At 40.7% G+C, this 20,646-nt stretch overlaps 3 protein-coding genes across 12 annotated transcripts in view; 2 read left to right on the forward strand and 1 right to left on the reverse strand.

Moving 5' to 3' along the window:
* The window catches only part of ATP2C1 (ATPase secretory pathway Ca2+ transporting 1), a 174,690-nt gene extending 174,030 nt beyond the window's left edge, over positions 1-660 (forward strand). For 4 of the 6 annotated variants that reach the window (XM_086674278.1, XM_086674277.1, XM_086674280.1 and 1 more), the window contains one exon: positions 116-660. In XM_086674278.1, coding sequence (XP_086530404.1) covers positions 116-211 — 96 coding nt within the window. In that variant the 3' untranslated portion in view covers positions 212-660. Of the gene's footprint in view, positions 1-77 lie in introns of all 6 variants that reach the window. The other 2 variants (XM_025913230.2, XM_086674279.1) reach the window with 1 other exon arrangement.
* On the reverse strand, positions 109-12,181 carry ASTE1 (asteroid structure-specific endonuclease 1). 2 transcript variants are annotated; one of them, XM_086674287.1, is made up of 5 exons: positions 11,820-12,181; positions 9,298-10,619; positions 2,697-2,907; positions 958-1,017; positions 109-303 (listed from the first exon to the last, which is right to left on the reverse strand). In XM_086674287.1, the coding sequence occupies exons 2-4, from the start codon at positions 10,600-10,602 to the stop codon at positions 968-970; spliced, it is 1,566 nt and encodes a 521-aa protein (XP_086530413.1). In that variant the 5' UTR covers positions 10,603-10,619; positions 11,820-12,181; the 3' UTR covers positions 109-303; positions 958-967. The 2 variants fall into 2 exon arrangements, with proteins under 2 accessions (XP_086530413.1, XP_086530414.1); XM_086674288.1 differs by lacking the exon at positions 11,820-12,181 and having other exon boundaries at positions 9,298-10,620.
* Positions 12,089-20,646, forward strand: part of NEK11 (NIMA related kinase 11) — a 284,063-nt gene continuing 275,505 nt past the window's right edge. For all 4 annotated transcript variants that reach the window (XM_086674282.1, XM_086674283.1, XM_086674284.1 and 1 more), the window contains exons 1-2: positions 12,089-12,355; positions 15,325-15,593. In XM_086674282.1, coding sequence (XP_086530408.1) covers positions 15,424-15,593 — 170 coding nt within the window. In that variant the 5' untranslated portion in view covers positions 12,089-12,355; positions 15,325-15,423. The remainder of the gene's footprint in view (positions 12,356-15,324; positions 15,594-20,646) is intronic.

A 20,646-nucleotide genomic window follows, 5' to 3' on the forward strand; every position in this document is an offset into this window, starting at 1 on the left:
GACCAATTATACTAAGATTAATTTTTAGAAATTTATTTGCTTTAAGTATAAATAAAAGTATTTACTTCTGTGTGCAGCCATCTGAACTAGTTTCCCGTGGTGCTTACCGAGTTAGGTCTGGTTCCGGGAGAGGAGCGGACAGCAGCTGATTGAGATACATCCCCATCTGCAGACAGCACTGCCACTGACAGAAGATGTGAGCTGTGTCTAAGTCCAGTCTCGTGCCCGGCCGTGTCTGCTCCTTCACTCTCTGGAACTCTTCATACAACATCCTAGCACCATCCTCCCGCAGATCTTCCTTATCTAGACAAAGAAACAACCCGAGGGCAGTATTTCCAAAAACACTGTATAGCTTGTAATTTTCTCTCTCTATAAAACTTTGAATTCCATAAAGAAAAAAATTACTTTAAATAACCAAAATGCTTTTCTCTTCTGGCTCTTTACTATTTTAACGTCAATGTAAAAGCCTTGCTGTATACATTGAAATATTTATACTGAAATGCCTTTTTAATGACAACCTAACTTCATTCAACTCTAAATTATTTATTTTTTTCCTTAAAATAGTATCTCTGACTTAAAATACATCTGCTTCTGAACTCTCCAAACCCAAAATCTGTCTCTCTGAAAAATACAAATTACTATTAAATATCCTTCTCTTCACTGTTCTCGTTCACTAAGTTTCCTTCCATGGAGACCCGCCCCTTGCTATAGTGCACTTACACAGCCTGTGTTCAAAGCACACTTTAACCTCTGCTTTATGGGAGGAAAACAAAAGCATGACTGACTCGAGACTATGGCAAATCATCTACTTCACATAGCGGAGGTTAAGAGGCAAGAAGCAACAAGCCTAGGCAATGAGGAGTGCTGTTTGCGTTCAGCTGTAAGCTCCTGCAGGTTTGAGTAGGGGCGTGCAAAATGATGTTGGACCAACTTGAAAGTAATAAAAAGGAGGCCCACCTTTTACGCATTAGCGAGCAGCAAGGCACTGAGCCTGCCTGGGTGCAGGGTCCACAATTCCTAAAAGAAAAGAAACAGACCCTTGACGTGCCCCTTCTGTTGGACTCAGGTAAAAAATTAACAGGCTTGTGCTCTGAGAATGTTCTTAAACTACAGTATTATTCAATAGGTGGAAATACCCTAAAGTTGTGTTTTCACCAGTAGTGGGCGTTAACTCATTCAGTTGGCTCTTATAAGAAGAGTCGCTTCTGACAACTGTTCTCACACTTGGGGTGTCCTGGAGTCTGTACCAGTTCACTCTTTCCTTTAATGTGTTTTAAAAAGTAAACTCCAGGGGCGCCTGGGTGGCGCAGTCGGTTAAGCCTCCGACTTCAGCCAGGTCACGATCTCGCGGTCCGTGAGTTCCAGCCCCGCGTCAGGCTCTGGGCTGATGGCTCAGAGCCTGGAGCCTGTTTCCGATTCTGTGTCTCCCTCTCTCTCTGCCCCTCCCCCGTTCATGCTCTGTCTCTCTCTGTCCCAAAAATAAATAAATGTTGAAAAAAAAAATTTTAAAAAGTAAACTCCAGTGTAGCACTGTCCAACAGAACTCTCAGCAATGACGGAAGTGTTTTGTGTCTCTGCTGTCCAATTCAGTAGCCTCTAGCCATATGTGGCTACTGAGCACTTCAAATGTGGCCAAGAAGCTGAAGTTTTCATTTAAAGAGCCACACATAGGGGCGCCTGGGTGGCGCAGTCGGTTAAGCGTCCGACTTCAGCCAGGTCACGATCTCGCGGTCCGTGAGTTCGAGCCCCGCGTCGGGCTCTGGGCTGATGGCTCAGAGCCTGGAGCCTGTTTCCGATTCTGTGTCTCCCTCTCTCTGTGCCCCTCCCCCGTTCATGCTCTGTCTCTCTCTGTCCCAAAAATAAATAAACATTGAAAAAAAAAAAAAAAAATTTAAAAAAAAGAGCCACACATGGCTAATGGCCATTAGATTAGATATCAGACAGCATAGATTAGATATCAGACAGCACTGTTCTGGGTGTGGTGATTGTTATATGTGTTTAGATAAGGAGTTACAGCATTCATAATCTTTTAAAGGAAATAATTCTATTAAAGAATTGAAGTGCTCCAAGACATCAGCATTTATTTCACCTGATACTTACATGCAGCTGAAACTACCTTAAAGGGTATTTCTCTAACAGAAAAAAAAGTTACTATTTCTGTCGTCACTAACACACTAATTGAAACTTACAGTGGAGAAAAAGTAAAACAATGGCACAAGCACGAATATTTACTATGGCTGTAGGAATTCAGAAGCTTCACCGATGGACAATTTTACATAAATTTCTAGTGATGATCTTGCCACTGTATTGATGCTCGGGAATAGGGATAGGGTACATGGAGTCCAGAATGTAACTGTGTTGCCACTGTATTGATGCTCGGGAATAGGGATAGGGTACATGGAGTCCAGAATGTAACTGGCACGTTACACATGCACACTTCGCGTGGGATGAGGCAGTAGCAGCATACCTTCACTGCTGTGCCCTTGGAGTCAAGCACTCCAGCACTGAGCCTGGCACACAGAAGTGCTCAAAAACATCTGCCAGTGAATGAATGATATTTTGGTGGCTCCACCCCTAAGTTCTGAATACAACCGATGGGAGTAAACAACGAAGAATATTTTTGTTTGTTTCTTTAAACTTGCAATTATATGCAAACAATGTGCAAAACTTTCCTCCTGGAATTTCCAGATACCTACCAGGGCTGTTGATTATGACATGCAAGGGCCCCATCAGCATCCCTAGCAGTAAGGCCTGCAGGTGATGTAGCTTTGCCTTGGCCTCTGTGTGCTGCAACCAGTAGCAACTGACTGAAACAAGCAACTTCAATGAAGAAGGGATTGGCTCCAGGATGGTCTGTTTCACCTTCAGGGTTTCTAACAGAAGTATCTGCCTTTTGGCCAAGGAGAGCTGAAAATACATACCGAACATCCCGCAAGTTACTTTGGGGAATGTCTCCCCCACCCTCCCCCCCCGCCCCACCCCACCCCAAGTATAAAGAGACTTTAGTGCAGATGAATTGCTCTGTCAGTTTCTTACCTTCCTGTGGAAAGAAAGAAATTAGCCACACTCAAAGCATTTAAAACACTGGGTACTTAATAAATATGGTTGAATGGATATATTGTGTACTCCCACTACACGGCCCTTGCTCATGTCACTCCACCCTCCATGTAGGCTGGTGAACATCTTCAGTGCATGTCACTTGGGAAGCTTAAAAATTTCAGTCCTCAGGTCCCACACCCTGAATTTTGATTCAGTAAATGTGAGAGCAACCAAGGAATCTGCATTTTAACTATTCTGCGTTGAGAGACAAAGATCTATACTCAACCTTATTCTTAACTGCCAGTGACTACGGAGGCCCTACCTTCTTCACGATGCCATTTCTGATCACCTCTGGAAGGCAAACTTAGATTATATGCACCCTCTGTGGCATATCCTACAGCCTTCTATTTGTTTGGGTCTTGTCTCATGTCCCTACCCAGTTGAATGTTTTATTTTGTCTTTTTGTTTTCCTACACAGGGATTGTTCTAGGGTGGCTGCTTGTAGGTGAGAGGTATATTCAAGGGAGATGGGAATATTTAAGGACTACCTGCATTGTGCTTGCACTAACACACCCCACTCACTTCTCCATGCGTTAGAGTACACTTCAAATAAAAGGGAGTTAACAGCTATGAGGGGTTTGGGCTTCTTGAAATAACTTTACCTTAATGAATCTTAAGAACCATAAGGACCTTCTAGGTCACACACTTAAACAAATAAGGAAATTTGTACTATTAACAGGGCACCTTCAGGAGGACTTTACCACCAAACTTTAAGAAAGAAAAAACGGGGCGCCTGGGTGGCTCAGTTGTTGAGCGTCCAACTTCAACTCAGGTCATGATCTCGTGGTTCATGAGTTCAAGCCCCACGTCCAGCTCTGTGCTGACAGCTCAGAGCCTGGAACCTGCTTTAGAGTCTGTGTCTCCCTCTTTCTCCACCCCTCCTCTGCTCATGCTGTCTCTCTCTGTCTCAAAAATGAATAAACACTAAAAAATTTTAAAAAAAGAAAGAAAAAACTGGTGTTCCTAGTGTCTGCATGCAGCCAGAAAAGGATTTCTTTCTTAACTTTATGTAAGGATGAGACACATTTCTCAGTACCTAAAACCTAGTTTTAGTCAAATCAGTATGTTGACAGCTGGGAATGGACATGGCAACCTGAAATAAAACATCATAATTGATAAAATAGTTTCACCATCGATGCATGAAAGCATTAAATATAATTTATAAAACTCATTTTAAACTTTTGATACTGTGATAAAACTTTTTTTTTTTTTGAGAGCGTGAGTGTGGGGGGGGGGCAGGTAGGCAGAGACAGTGAGGGGGAGACAGAATCTTAAGGAGGCTCCATGCTGTTGGCACAGAGCCCAACATGGGGCTCCAACCCACAAAGCCTTGTGATCATGATCTGAGCGGACTCAGAGGTGGACGCTTAACTGACTGAACCACAGTATCACCCCGATACTGTGATAAACTTTTTAAAATTAGAAATATGCAAGATGCTTTACAGTCTAAGCCATCACTCTTACGGGAAATAACAAGTACTTAAAACAAAAACTTTATGATCTCAACTGGTAGGAAAATACACCAAGTAAAGCTAAAAAAATACATGAATTCTTTTCTGACATATAACGCTTAAATTATTGAATTGTCTACAATTCAATTACAAATTACAATTTTTATGAACAAAGTAGGGTTTGGGCTTTGACTTTAGAAATGTTCTGTCTCTCATTAACTGTACAGCATTGGGCAAGTTTCTGAGCTTTTCTATCATCAATCTGATTATCTGTAAATGGGCATTACAATGAATTACACAAGATGTTTCATGGAACCCACCAGTTCTTAGCCCCTTCCAAAAGAGGAATGACTCTGCTCACAGCCCTGAAATTTGGTTAGGTTTTAGCCCAGTGACAACTTCCCCTTACCCCAGAGGGGAAGGAAAGCACAAGCCGGTAGAAGAAGATCCCACAGAGAAGCAGAGGCACCCAGAGAGAGGCTGGTCGTGGGGCTTACTCCCAAAGAAAGACCCACTTGCATCTCTCCTTATAATTAGCCTCTCATTGGTTACCTTGAATGGATCTCTATCCACTGCAGCTAATAACCAAATGAAAACCCTATCCTATGTGGTTACTGTGAGAAATAAGTATAAAGTTGCTATTACAACCGTTGGCACAAAGCAGATAAAGTATTATTACTGCCTCATGTTAAGAAAAACAAAACGACTAGAGAACTATCACAAGATTTCTTTTATACCTGCATTTGTCTTTGGAATCACATTTGCACTTGATACCATTTTGAATTATCCTGGGCTATAGGAGCCTGGGTGGCTCAGTCGTTTTAGTGTCTGACTGTTGATTTCGGCTCAGGTTGTGATCTCACAGTTCGTGCTTTAAGCTCCACGTTGGGGTCCAGGCTGACGGCATGGAGCCTGCTTCGGATTCTCTCCCTCTTTCTCTCTCTCTCTGCCCCTCCCCCACTCATATCCTCTCTCTCTCTCTCTCTCTCTCAAAGAAACTTAAAAAAAAAAAAAGAATTGGGGTGCCTGAGTAGTTTAGTTGGTTGAGTGGTACAACTCTTGATTTCAGCTCAGGTCATGATCTCATGGTTAGTGAATTTGAGACCTGCGTCAGGCTCTGTGTTGACAGTGTAGAGCCCGCTTGGGATTCTCTCACTGTCCCTCTATCTCTGCCTCTCTCCTGCTCTCAAAAATAAATAAGAAAAAAGAATTATCATGGGTTAATTAGAGCTAGCAACACTGAACTAAGTACAGGATTGATTAGTTTATGCCTAGGAAAAGCTGAAAGATACGACCACAAAGAAAGTGAACCAGACTTTCACCCTACTTTGAATACAGGCAAGTGATGAGAACACTTGTCATCTCCACTTAGCAAAGAGTATAATCGGCATGTTACACTCATGGACTCAGCTGGATTTTCTTTCATATGAGGGAAAAAGTGCCTTGATCCTATGTTGCACCATACACAAAAAAATCAATTGTAGATAGACTGTAGATCTAAATATGAAAGACAAAAAAACTGTCATGACCTTGGAGTAGGTAATAATTTTTTAAGTAGGTTATAGAAGTGATAACTATGAATAATAAAAATTTAAATTGGACTCTATTAAGATTCTGTTCATCAAAACATACTCCAGTGAAAAGACAACCTACACTATGCAAGAGTCTGTTCACAATACATATTTGACAAAGGACACATATATAGAAATAAGCAAAAAGCCAACAGAAAAATGGGCAAAAGACCTTGAACAGAAACTTCTATAACAGAGTATCCACGTGTCCAACGGATACATAAAAGGTGCTCACATAAGTCATCAGAGAAATACAAATTAACACCCACCAAATTGGTTAAAATGATGCCACTATCCAACCATCAGAATAGCTAAAAAAAAAAAATTTTTTTTTAAGGATAAAAAATACCAGGTGTCAGCAAGGGTGTAAAGTAAGAGGAACTTTCATAAGCTGCTGGTGGGAATACTAAATGGTTAAACCACCTTGCAAGACCATTTGGCAACGTATCTTGTAAACTAAACATGCATATCCCACGACCTAGCAATTCCACTCTTAGTAGTATCTGCAACAGATAGAGTATCCATATTTTCAAGAAATGATGTGCACTAGCATGTTCATAGCACTATTCATAATTGCCCAAACTGCAAACTACCCAAATGCCCATCACCTGCAACATGGAAAGATCAACTGTGGTAAATTCCCACAATGTGGTAACATGGCAATGAGAAATAAGTGATCTGCAGCTACTCACAGTGATCTAAACCTCACGAACTTTGAATAAAAGAAGCTAGATGAAAGGATTCACATTACAGGATTCCATATCTATAAAAATATAAAAACAGTTAAAACTATTCAGTGTTATTACAGGTCCGGATAGCGATTACAGGGGGTGGGAGAGGGGGTACTGGAAATGGACATTAGGGAAAGCTGCTGGGATGCTGATAATGAGTCTTCATCTGGACATTCTCTACATGGAAGTGTCAAGTTGGTGACAATTCATCAAGCTCTACACTCATCTGTATACTTCGCTGTGTGTTCGTACTCAGGGAGGAAGACTTTTCGGAGTGATGCATACGTTCGTTATTTTAATTGCAAGGATGGATTCACAGACGTAAACATACATCAAACTCATCAAAGTGCACACTTTAAACATGGGCCCTTCACTGTACATCGTTTTTCAATAGAGCCATAAAAAGTTTTAGAAAAACTCTCCACAGCACCATTTATGTTGTGAGGAGAAATGTAATTGCAACAAACGTCACCCTTTAGAATTCTGCTAATTTCAATTTTATTGCTGTGGGTAAAGTTTTAACAAATCCCTTCTGTTTGGAATTTGACTTATGCTCAACTTTCTAGTTCTGAAACCCTAGAAATGTAATAAAGTTAGCTGTGTTACTTAGCATGGTAAAAAGGACTCTTGTAAAACTGCAACTAGATTTGAACTATAAATGAACCATAAACACCAGATGGGGACATCATATCTTGGGGCTTCCCTGAGTGCAGTGACTTGTAATTAGGCACGGCCCTTGAGAGGCATAGCTCGGAAACTATGTTTATGGAATTGTTCGAAGAAAGGAGTGGGGAAAGGAGGCCAGTGAGACTTTTTCTTTCTTTAAGTGAGATATAATTCACATATTGTAACATTCACCCTTTCAAGGTGATTTTAGTATATTTATAAGCTTGTGCAACCATCACTAATTCCGGAACATTTTGGCACCCCAAAAAGAAACCCTGTTCCCCTTAGTAGTCATTCCCCATTGCCAAGGAGGCTCTGGTATCCAGCTAATATGGATGTCATTTCCTCCTGCCTGAGCTGGTGCTAATGGGGAGACTAGAGAGGTTATTCTCTGTTCAGCACTGTAGGCCCGGGATTGGCATTACTGACATTTTGGGCTGGATAATTCCTTGTTGTGGGCAGCTGTCTTGTGCATTTTAAGATGTTTAGCAGCATTCTTGGCCTCTCCCACTAGAGGCCAGTAGCAACACCCTCCCCCCCTCCAACCACCTAGGCAGTGATAATCAAAAGTGTCTCCAGACATTGCCAAATGCCCCCCGGGGAAGGTGGGGCAGGGTAAGGGGACAAAATCACCCCAGCGGAGAACCAGTGGTGTAGACTGTTCCAAAAAACTCCCACAGGAAAGAAAAGCTTCATTCAAACCTGCTGGGAAGCAATAGTTGCTATCCTATATCCTTGAGTAGACTGGTACCAGGAGTGGTCTGTGACAGTCTCATGAATCTGAATATTAGTTGGATTTAAGAAAACTCCCAATAGGGGTGCCTGAATGGTTCAGTCAGTTGAGCGCCCAACTTTTGATTTCAGCTCAGGTCAATGACCCCAGGATCATGGGATCGAGCCCCATGTCAGGCTCTGCATTGACCATGGAGCCTGCTTGGAATTCTCTCTCTCCCTCTGCCCCTCTTTCTGCTCGCTCTCTCTCTCTCAAAAAACAAACAAACGAAAACAAAAGAAAAAACTCCAAATAGGCCCTGCAATTGGTATTATAAATTTATCTGCATTTAATCTGTACATTTAATTGTGTTAGCCTAAGCAGTTCCATATATATTTGCAATTTTCAATATATTTATGTAAACAAAAAAATAAACGCTTGGATCCATAATTTTTTTTTTTTTACCTTCAAAAGGGGGTTGGTCTGAGTGTTACTCAGGTTTAAACAACACTGAATTAGGCAAAGAATCCTGTTTTCAATATCAAACTAATCATCATGAGGCCATAAACCTAATGCCTAAAAGAACAGGTCCTCATAGATAAAAATGAAAAATTAAGACCCAAGCATATTAATCTTATTAGTTGAAATCTGATGCAGTCTAAGATATCAGCTACGCCTATGACAAATGCCTACCAACGCACACTGTTTTTGTAGCTCAGAATTTTTTCCTTTGCCTTTTTTTTTAAAGGCACGCACCCCCAATTTATGAATAGCTAGTGTCAACAGAGTAGTAGTAATAACTGCACAGATAACAGACTACTGAAGTAGAGTGGAAATGGCAGACTGGGAGCTAAAAGACCTACGACTGGGTCCTAGCACTGCACCTCTCTGGCTGAGGTATCACACACTCACCTATTTTGAGTCCTAGCTTTCTCAGCTACAAACGGGGGGCGGGGGGAGTAGCAACCAACCTCATTTGGTTACATTACGAGAGATAGTATACATGAAAGCACGTTTTAACCCGTGAAGTACTTTACAAAAATGACATTAGTGTTACAAACGCTTACCTCAGTCAATTTGCTTAAGTCAGAATAATCCTTGGGCAGTTCTACTGCATTAACAATTGATGTCTTGATATTTTTATTAATCCTTTCCACTTCACTGAAAGCTGGAGGCTGAGAAGGCAACGCATTCCAGGACACATTTTCCAGATGTGGGGAAGCATTCAAAAGAAGCCCATAGATGATTTGACGGATGGGCAGAGATATTCTGTGGGCATTTGGTTGCTGCATATTTTCCACCTGTGTGTGAAGAATGGTCCGTCTTAGCACCAAAGCGTCGCTGATGAAAGGAGATAGCTGGCCTTTGGCCAATGCCACTAATACCCATTCTGGTAAATCCAGATTCAAGGCGGCAGGACAGGCATAAGTACCATACTGGAAGAAGTCCTGCAACTTCACCTGGGATTGCTGGTATTCTTCCATGGAACAGCAGAGAATTTCCTTCACATTTTCTCGATCCTTTTTTGGGAGATATTTCAGAACGTTATCTAGTGCTTCGGTAGGGTTGGCAAAATGAGATAACCAATTCAGAAGTCCCAAAACTCGGTGGTGTCTCCTCCCCTTTGAACTGGTAGCTCCAAGAGGCAGACGGACTTTACTTAAGAATGTGTCCATGATGGGTAGATTGATATGATCATTTCCACACAGCACCGCAAAGAGAGGTAAGAGAGCTTTATTCATATTGCTGAAGTGACGGCAGAGCGCGTCAATGGAAAAGCATTTGGCAGGGATATAGCAGTCTCCTGTGCCTTTGATAGTGCCCACATTTCTCCACTGAAAGCTATTCAGTGGGCAAAACCCAGTTTTTAGGTCAAAAATGCAAAAGTCACTATCTGACGATAACACAGGGCAATTCCAATGATTAGCCAGTGTCATAATGTCCCGATCTGCTTCTGAAAAGCACTGGACAAAACACACCTGTAGCTTGATTAAAACCTGTATGAACACTTCCCGGATGAGTAAGGGACACACATACCCACCCCCACCAACAGAAAGGGAATGAGCCATCTGGATCTTCTCTCTGGCTCGATCCTTTAAAGTTTTAAGCTTTTTATCTGAAATGTCACATCCTCCGTCTAACACAACATATGGACAGATATTACAAGCAAACAGTGATTCAAAGAATTTTTGTACAACATCTGCAAAAGAGTCATAGTCCCCTCCATATCGAAGTTCCAAGTTTGAGTTGAAGCAAAGCCGGTGGAAGAGAGCATAGCCGTCAATGACAATTTTTGTGTCCCGCACCTTCAAATCAGTGAAGAACTCATTACTATGATCTTCTACAAAACTCATTAGTCCTCGGATACCCATGATGACTGAAGAACTGCCTAATTAAAACAACGGAACACACTTTCAACTGGTGCTCTTTACTGGGGACCAAGTTATCATTCCCAGCACCACAAACCAACAGCAAATGTCACGAACAGCTCTTTAACCAATATATTAGGTATCAGCATCTCAATTCTTACCTAGATGCTCAGGCACCACTGGCTAGCTGAGTTCATTTTCATTCTCTTTTGTTTTCCCCGTATGTTACAAGGCACAAGTGCAATGGTTTCATGGACTTTAACCTATGGATAGAGACGGGGGGCTCTAAAAGAGAATCCATTAAAGTCCATTACTGACAGACTAATAGAGACTACCGTGGACTTTGATATTGAGATAGATAGCCGTTACCGTCTTCCAACAAAGAATATTTTTGTGGGGTCAAGATAAAAAGTCCTAAGCTATAAAAACGATACCCTCTTCGATCTCATAATTAATAAATCAGGGAGCACAAGACTTCAGTTAACTAAAGTGTGTAGGGTCAATGATACGGATCCAGTTTTTCTTTTCTGACAGTCAGGGTCTGGGAATTTCTTTTAGGCCTTGGCTTGTGGTCCCATCTTAATTGGCAATGTTTTGAGTAAGGACAATTACTGCTTCATGCCTGGAAGAACTTAAAACTCTCCAGTTTCACCTTAACCAGAGGCTCTTTTCATGTTCTCATCTTTGCATTTTCTGGCTCAGTACCAAGAATATCGTTCCCCATCTGGCTACCTGAAGTCATAGGGTGTGTATTACTAGTATTTCCTTTGGCCTCACGCTCCAATACGGCTCAGCATGGCATGGTTACCGATTCTGTCTTTATTTAAAATAATGAGATTTTGTCAATCATGTATTTCTTTTGCATTATTTTTGACGTTTAAATACACTGCATTAAAATATATGTATCTGGATCACAGACTTCGGGGGCACCTCTTTGCATTCTGCGCCCAACTCGATTCACCCCAGTTTTGGCCCTTCCTTATCCAGTATAGTAGTCATTTATTTATAAGTGGGTCTTGTGAAATACATGCGAACAGAGGTAGGCCGTGTCAACTCATCCTAAACTAATTACAGGACCTTGCAATAGCTGTTGAACAAATGCTTGCTGGATGGGAGAAAGGCGCACAAAACGTTTGCTGTAAGTCGTCAAACACAGGCTTCCGTACATTACGCCACCCCAGCCCTTACAACCCGCTACCCGGACCAGCGGCAGAGCCCACCTGCACGGTCCTCCCAGAGGACCAGCCCCTCCACTAAAAGACTGCAGGAGCCAAGGGAGTCCTGGAAACGCCTGCACGTGAGAGTCCAACCTCAAGAGCGGGAAACGGAAGCCTCCGCGTATGACGTCACTGGGAAGCTCGGTTCCATGAAGCCAGTGGTGCCACACCGCGCCGGGGAAACAGGTGCTCCCGGGCCCCGAAACGTCAGGTCGCTAAGGAAGGCCGGGAAGTAATCTCCGAAATGGCCGCTGTCATGTTAGTGAAGCCGGGCGGGTCGGGCCTCTTCCCCTTTCCCCGCCCATTTGGGTCGGTGCACACTTCCGCCTCGGGGACCGGCTCTGTGCCGCCTCGCCCCGGCTTCCCAGCATGCCTCACGCTGTCTCCCTGGCAACGGTCCCCAACAACCTTGCCGGGAGGCCCTGGAGCTCCGCGGTGCTGTCGCGCCTACGAGGGACCTGCCCAACGTACGTCCCAATCACGGGTGGGACTGTGGGCCTGCCCCGGCGCCGCCGCTCCTGCGCCCTCGGCAGCGAAAGGTATGAGAAAGGCAAAGGGCGCTCCGCGGGGCGTGCCGGGCTCCCCAAAGCCGGGGAAGGTGATGGCGTCGGGCTGCCCCAGCCAAGATCCGCATCCCTGGGCCTCCACGCCCGCGACCTCTTCACTCCCCTCAGCTACTTTCCTCCCGGATCTGCTCCAGTCTCCGGAGAATAACGGTTGCCGGCGCCTCCTCGAAATATGTTAACCCGCTTTGCGAAAGTGTATTTTTTTTTTTTTTTTAAAGAAGTTGAGGCAAGGAATGTTAAACTTAAGGTTAAAGTTTACCTTTAAGGTTAGCGTTGTACTTTAGCAGAATCTGGTGTCAAATCTGCTTCCTCTCATTTCAGGGAGGAGAGCTATTTGACTTCAACCTATGATAAACACTCCTTCTCATGTCTTTTGTCTAAGGGTCAGTTGCACAAGGAGGTAATCTCACCTTTTCACGGTTCCCATCCAACTTTGTAAATCTCTTTCCTCCTCACGCCACGCACACTTTTCCCCCTCTCCCTTGGGCCACAGTCGGTCGGCTGGACGCTTGTTTGCCCTGAAAAAATTTATTGAACACGTACTAGATGACAGGCGCCAAAGAGAGATAAAGAAGTGTGTCCCTGGCGCTCAAGTTCATTCACAACCTTCGTTGAGGTGGGCGCGAGGGAACGTTGACAAGAGAACAGATTGTTCTGGAATCTAGACTGCCCTCTACCTACTAGGGTAGCTCTGTGTTTGAAGAGAGGAGACTAATGGAGTCGACGGTCTAAAGGTGGCCTGGGGAAGGGGGCGGCAGGGCTGAGTCTGGGAGGTTGGGCCAAAGGAAACTCTGTGGCCCAGGCCAGACTGCTTAGACGTTGCTGGGTTTAAAAGCTCATTTACAAATAGGAGCCACTGGGAAATTGGACTTTCAGAACCATTCTGTCTCTCACTAAACAGGGACCTTCATCTCACCTCTAAAATAAGGAGAATTACTGGGTGATTTGAAGGGTCCTTTTCAGTTGAAAAAGCTGTTAAGTCCATACATTTATCTTAACAGCTTAATTTGGCCAGAAAGTATCACTTTTATGGGAGCACAGAAAGCAAATAAAATACACATCTGGAGGCCTGCTCTCCAGTTGCTTTTTTATTAGTAGACTTCACTAATATTTTCTGTGATCTTGATAATCTGACATAATTTTTTATTTATTCAGGGATTTTGAGGTATAGGCACCAGCTCTGAAGTTCTAACCCAATGTTAATGTTGTTTTAGTATTGTCATGAGACACAGCCGCAGGATAATTTGGTTTCTTTCTTTTCCTTTTTTTTTTTTTTAAGATTTTATTTCTAACTAATCTCCACGCCCAGTGTGGGGCTCAAACCCACAACCCTGAGATCAAGAGTGACATGCTGTACTGACTGAGCCAGCCAAGCACCTCTCTCTGTCTCTTTTTTTTTTTTAAAGCTGGTTACTAGAATACTTCTGACTGGCATCAGGTAAAACTGAACTGATTAATGCATTATTTCAAGAAGAAAAATGCTGTAAATGGACACTTACCATTTACATTCTATTCTGAGGATTTTTGTAATTGCCACCACCATGTGAAGCCTGTTGGTCATATACCCCAAAACACAGATAACATCTTGTTTTATCATTACACACAAGCGGTTTTTGTCTTACAGCTTTGGAATAGTTGCATATGGAAACTTGACTCCAAGGCATAGACAGTCTTCAATTTAAAATCATATTTTCATAGATTGAAAACAAAACCCACTCTTCATCATTACTAAAGACATTTACATTTTGATGAAATAGAAATGACTTTACTGGGCACACACTCATATGGAATAGCCCTACTTTTCATAATCCTGCTGTGCATTTATAGTTTCTTGAGGAATTATAACACATTTATATTCAGTTATCGTTAAAATACAATTTTTGGTTTGAACTGGATTTGTGACACTTCTTGTTTCCAATCCAGAGAGATTACTCTCTACATAGTGTGTATAATAACTTCAGAAACTGGATCAGAAATTGTTTAGGAGGGGAAAGAATTTATTCTGAAGTCTTTCTTCCTCTTTACATGTATTCTAATAGATGCAAATACAATGGTTTAATGTCTACAGAAAGAAATTCTATGCTGATTTCTAGTCTAATCCTAACTCACTATTTTTTTTTTTAAATGTTTATTTATTTTTGACAGAGAAAGAGAGATAGAGCATGAGCAGGGGAAGGGGCAGAGAGAGAGGGAGACACAGAATCTGAAGCGAGCTCCAGGCACCGAGGTGTCAGCACAGAGCCCGACGTGGGGCTGAAACCCACGAACCGTGAGATCATGACCTGAGCCGAAGTCGGATGCTCAACCGACTGAGCCACCCAGGCGCCCCAAATCCTAACTCACTATTTGTTAATCAAAACAGACATAAGGTAGGAAGAAAGAATTACAAAAATATTGGGGCGCCGACTTCGGCTCAGGTCATGATCTTGCGGTTCATGAGTTCAAGCCCCGCGTCAGGCTCTGTGCTGACAGTTCAGAGCCTGGAGCCTATTTCAGATTCTGTGTCTCCCTCTCTCTCTCTGACCCTCCCCTGTTCATGTTCTGTCTCTCTCTGTCTCAAAAATAAATAAACGTTAAAAAAAATTTTTTTTTCAAAAAAGAATTACAAAAAGATTAATGCAAATGTATAGATTTAAGGAAATTATAATGTTCTTAAATTTGGATTTTTTTTAAGTAAGTGGGGAGTATAAATCTTAAACAGATTAACTGTAACTCAGTTTTGCTATATTCATTCAGATGTATGAGGGAAGGCTCTCTTCCTGTGACTGTCTTCTATTAGAATCTGCAATATCTCTACCTTTTAACATTTTTCTCTCAAGTCATTAAATGTGATGTCATTGAATCCATTACTCAGGGTGCAAGCATCACGGTCAGAAACATACACATAGTTAGGAATCTGTCGACATTCTTTAGACCTGATCTCTGGACTTTTCATCTTTCAGGGATTGACTGACGCTACTTGGATTAATTTGACGATCTCCTAGGAGACTCGAAGTTAAATTTCTATAAACAAATAAACTAGTTCTCTCTCATTTGGAGCAATGCTGAAGTTCCAAGAGGCTGCTAAGTGTGTGAGTGGACCAATAGCCCTTTCTGCTTATCCAAAGACCTTGATTGCAAGAAGATATGTAGTTCAACAGAAACTTGGTAGTGGAAGTTTTGGAACTGTCTATCTGGTCTCAGACAAGAAAGCAAAACAAGGAGAGGAATTGTAAGTAAAAATACTTCATACGCATTTTGAGTTGGCTGCCTTGTATGCGTAGCTCTTAGCTGATTAAGAATATGGAGTACCGTTTGCTTTTTGCATTTAAGGTGGTCAGAATTGAATAAGCAACAGAAAAGCTTCTTGAATGATGTCTCCAGATAAGGTTTTTAAAGCCATTTCAGTAGGTGAGTGAAGTACCCGAACGACCTAGAGAAGGGAGATGGAGTAGATTAAGTGGAGATAAGATTTTTATGCATACCAGAGTCTCAATTACAACGTTGCTTCCATTTAACTTGATTGGGACTTCTTGAATGAGAAAGTAAGAATTGTTTATAATGAAGGCAGTTTTAGAAATGTTATGAAATGCAAATAAATGGTAATTCACACTTGAGGTGAATAGGGTGTACTAAAAGGAAATATGGTATTAATTTTCTTTGGCTTTCTTCTATGGGGGAGTTTTTCAGTCTGTAGTCATACAACTCTCAAATTAGGACATTTAAATCAAACAGGAGCTCCCATCTAAAATTAACTTATATTGAGGGCCCTCTGGTTACTTCCTTTTCTTTGATTTTGATGGGACTGTTAAACTGTCAAGGTAGAGAAAATGTCTGCTACAGATAAGGATCAATCTTCATTTTTAGCTTGAAGTTGTTTGAATTTGCTACAGTGAAAAGTTAGTTGGAATTGGAGTTAGGATAAAAAACTTGTACATCTTGTATGTCAGAAACAGGAAAAAAGAGAAGGCAGAAGTAAAAATGATCCAAGATGTCAGGCTTTAACTCTAGGCAAACAAATTTCCATCCCATAATCTATTCTTTTATTTGGAGGTTTTAAGTCAACTCAAAATTCTTTTAGCTTTTGCTCATTGGATTTAATATCAGTGTGATAAACATTTTCTACTTCTTAATATTACATAGGAATTAGAAAAGTAAATGTTGGTGCTGCTATTTTATTTTCAAACTCAACCTTTTAAATGGTCTCTGTGTCCAGAATTTTACAAAGTAATTATCAAGAATCCATAGTTTTCATTGAATTCCTCTATGAGGAATGACGACAGTGTCCTTAGAACAGGTTTAACGACTCCTATCAAAGACTTCTTTTCCATAAATCCTAGAGGTGCTCTTCCAGCCAGTAGAACAAGATGATAAATTTCTGAAAATTACCAGAGTACCTTTATGGAAACATTGAGAGTAAGACCTAAATCTGACCCAGGACTTGTGTACATCATACTGTAAATGAGGTGGGGCCACGGGCAAACAGTCAAGAAAGAATTCTTGAGATGTTTTTGGTGCAAAAAGGTGCTTTTATTATAGCACAGGGACAGGACCTGTGGGCAGAAAGAGCTGCACCTTTGTTGTATGAAGCTGGTGGTTACATGCCTACTGCTCAAGGGGGAGGGGATGTGCAGGGAGTAGTAGATCATAAAGGTTTTCTTGGAATTTCTGCTTGTAAAACTACTTTCACAAGATTTCTCTGGTGCTTATCATTCAGCTTGGTATTAACTATTCGTGAGATGTGCAGGCAGTCATGAGACCCTTTAAGAATGTAGCAACCAGTACGTCTTTGATCCTTATTGGAACTATGCAGGCTATAGATCAGTCTTCTGGGCTAAAAGGGCTAAAAGTGAACATTTTTCTTCTTCTGTCTCTCATCATAAAGATCATATCCAATTTTGGTTTCTTTAATGAGTAAGGAATATGAAGAATTTTAAGGAAATTCACAGAAGGGCTAAAAAGTTGATTAAAGGAATGTAAAATAAGATATATGAAGACCAAACTTGAAAGCTTCAGACTTGAGATGATGGGTGTATATGCACCCATAGTATATGGGAGTGTAGTGTATATGCGTGTGTTGGAGGAAGGGTGCAGAAATGAGAGAGGAAGGGGCTGGTTGGTTGGGATGTGATTTGCCGATAACTTTTCCTGTACTTGCATTGGTCTAAAAATACCTGATTTGGACTGAAGATGGCAGATGAAGCCTCAGTCTGTGGAATGAATCCAACAGTGAGGATAATTGACAAATTATTTGACACCGAAAAGTCTGGTGTAGAATCTCTTGAAAAGGAATCATTCATCATCAGAATCTCTACAACTACATACAAGCTACATTCAGCCTTCAGATGTGTTTTGTTTGGCCTGCATAGTGGGGTTTTTGTTTTTAGTCTAAATTAGTTGCCAGTATTTAAAAATGTACATTCTCATAAAGATTGAGCTTTTCATCTTCTCTTGGAAAAAAAAAAAAAAGATTTGGTAACATTTGCTAACATTGATGCTATATAGCCAATATGGGCTGGAGCTGGGTAGCAGCCGCCCCCTTCAGACAGAACCTGTACTCTTCAATTAGCCGTGTCTTACCACTCTTCACTGTCTCTTATACCCACTGCCTATCTCTGTAGACATCTGATTTTACACCTCTGCTAAAATCATGAAGAATCATGTCTGTGGCTGCTCACAAAATCCTAGAAGGCTAGAAGGAAGTCAGTAAGTGTCACAGTTAAGACCACAGGGTTTGGAGGTGAACAGGTCAAATGTAAAGCCAGTCGTTATGCAGGTTCCTCATCTGAGCTTCAGTTTTCTTATGTGTAAAATGGGTATTAAACCTCATAGGATTGAAATAGGGTTAAATAAAATATCTATGTATGTATAAAACATCCAGATAAACATATATTATCTAATAAGGAATATATAATATAAAAACAAATATAAGATATATTTGTAAATATATGCATAAGATACAGAATATCACATTACCTTATATATAATTATCACTCAATAACAGTTGAGGTTCATCTTATTTATAAACAATCCAAGTTATAGGAATAATTAAAGGAAGCCTACCAAAACTTTATCTAGTCATGACCCAATAACTTTACTCTCTATTAACAGGAAGTTTTTCTTTTGTATTCCACTTTTAAGAGAGAAATCTCTCCAAGCAATCTGCTATCAGGCATGTGATTTTAAAATCTTCTTCAAGAATCTTTCTTGAGATTGTAACAATTCTATTGTCATATTCTTTTGTATCTCTATGACTGTCCAAAAGCAATTGATCCTCAGAATGTTGACTTTTTAGCTACATAAGATAGCAACTTATCAGTGATTATGTTTCATACATGTTACAGAGGCAGAAACTAAACTCATTTTTTTTTAAAGATTCTTTCCCCACAGTGTTGACAATTGATTCTTTAGTTAGTGAGAAAAGCACATTAATTAGCACTACCCATTGTCCAAGCAATTTGGTTACATAAAATTTTAGATTCTACTTTACGTACTGGGCTATAAACATAGGGAATTGGTTAATATTAGAGATGGGTAGGAAATAATACTTTCTGAAAAGATTTATATAATGTTGTGAATGCTTCTCCTTTAATAAATCAAAGTAGATCTGACTCCCTTCATTGTTTTGCAGACATACCCCTAACTGTTTGAGATTATAAGGAAAGTATATCATAACCTTTATATACCAGACTATCTCTTCTCTAGTTAAAAGAGTGACTTGGGTGTACTATGAGTCTGAGGTGGTCTACAGGACACTTATTACTAGCCCCTATGAAATCTAGGTTTACGTAATATGCACTTTTAGATTTAACTGAAGAATTTGACAAAAGGGAATAGCTATTCTAACTTTTCCATCAAAGTATTGCAATTTATCATTATGCCACTTGGGGGCATCACTCTACCATTGACATTTTTCATATTCTGTGAATTTGTGAATTTTAATTACAGTGTAAATACCACATTCCTTTACATTTTTATTGACTTTCTGCATTTGCTATGGGATAAAACAAAAAACAAAAAACTATAGCCATGACATTTGATTAGTGTGTGTTTGGAGAGAGTTTTCTCTTTGGCATAAAGATCGGGCATTCCTTTTTTGGTTATCACAGTAGTATGAAATTAAACTTTAAATGAGTATTGAATGACACAGAGGGGTTTTTTTATTCTGCATCATGAAATTTATAAACCAATATTTGGTAATATTTTCTTTCATGATTATAGAAACTCTGGTCTAATGAATGTGGGGATGTGATAATGTTAATTCATATTCCTAAATATTGTTCTAATTCAACTTCATAATTTTATATTTTTGTTAAGCTGTCAGACTTTATTTTTAATTAAAAACATTTTTTTTAATGTTTGTTTTTGAGAGAGAGAGAGAGAGACAGACAGAATGTGAGTGGGGTGGTGGGGGGAGCAGAGAGAGAGGGAGACACAAAATCTGAAGCAGGCTCCAGGCTCTGAGCTGTCAGCACAGAAGCCGACGTGGGGCTCAAACTCACACACGAACTGTGAGATCATGACCTGAGTCGAAGTCAGACACTTAACCAACAAGCCACCCAGCACCCCTGTCAGACCTTTTTCTTTAAAAGCAAATCCATAAGTGATGAGCTAAGAAGGTCTTTGGTTCTTAGCATAGTGCATGTAACTTAATAGAAAAGAGATGTTAAGGAAGTAATCTTACCTTACCCTAAGATACATGATTAAACTTGTACATGATTAGTTGCACATGATTAATCATGGCCACAGTTGTAATGAATTTAGAATTTTCATCTTAGCATTGAATGCTGGTTATAATACTGTTTTAAATTTCATCAACTTAAAATACAGTGACATTATTATTTAGAGTTGATTTTGTGCTGTCGTCTTTTGTAAAAGTTTGTCGACTCATAAGTATTTAATTTATATATTAAACCTTTGCTTTGTACTGAACACCAGCGAGGAGACTGAAGCAATAGGAGATAAGGCTTGGCTCTCAGGAGCCTCCAGTCTGGAAGAGGGATAGAATTAACCCGTAGAAAACAACTAGTAAATGGTACAGGTTTTAAACACTTGTGTGGCAGGTTGCTCTCAGAGATGTTGGAATGGCCAGTGCCCAGATCCCTTCCTAGCTACCTACAGTCTTTATTTTGCTAGTTTCTGTGCATTATAGAGAGCTTTCATTTTTTCCCCTCTTGGTCCTGTGGTGTAAATATCCAAATATTTCTTTATCTGTGCACCTACACATTGGCCTTTGCCTAAATATGGCCAACATGGTTAACATGCAAATGCATTCTCTCTCCACA

This window comes from Puma concolor, chromosome C2 (assembly GCF_028749965.1).
Source record: "Puma concolor isolate L17-30 chromosome C2, mPumCon1.1.hap2, whole genome shotgun sequence".
NCBI lineage: Eukaryota > Metazoa > Chordata > Mammalia > Carnivora > Felidae > Puma > Puma concolor.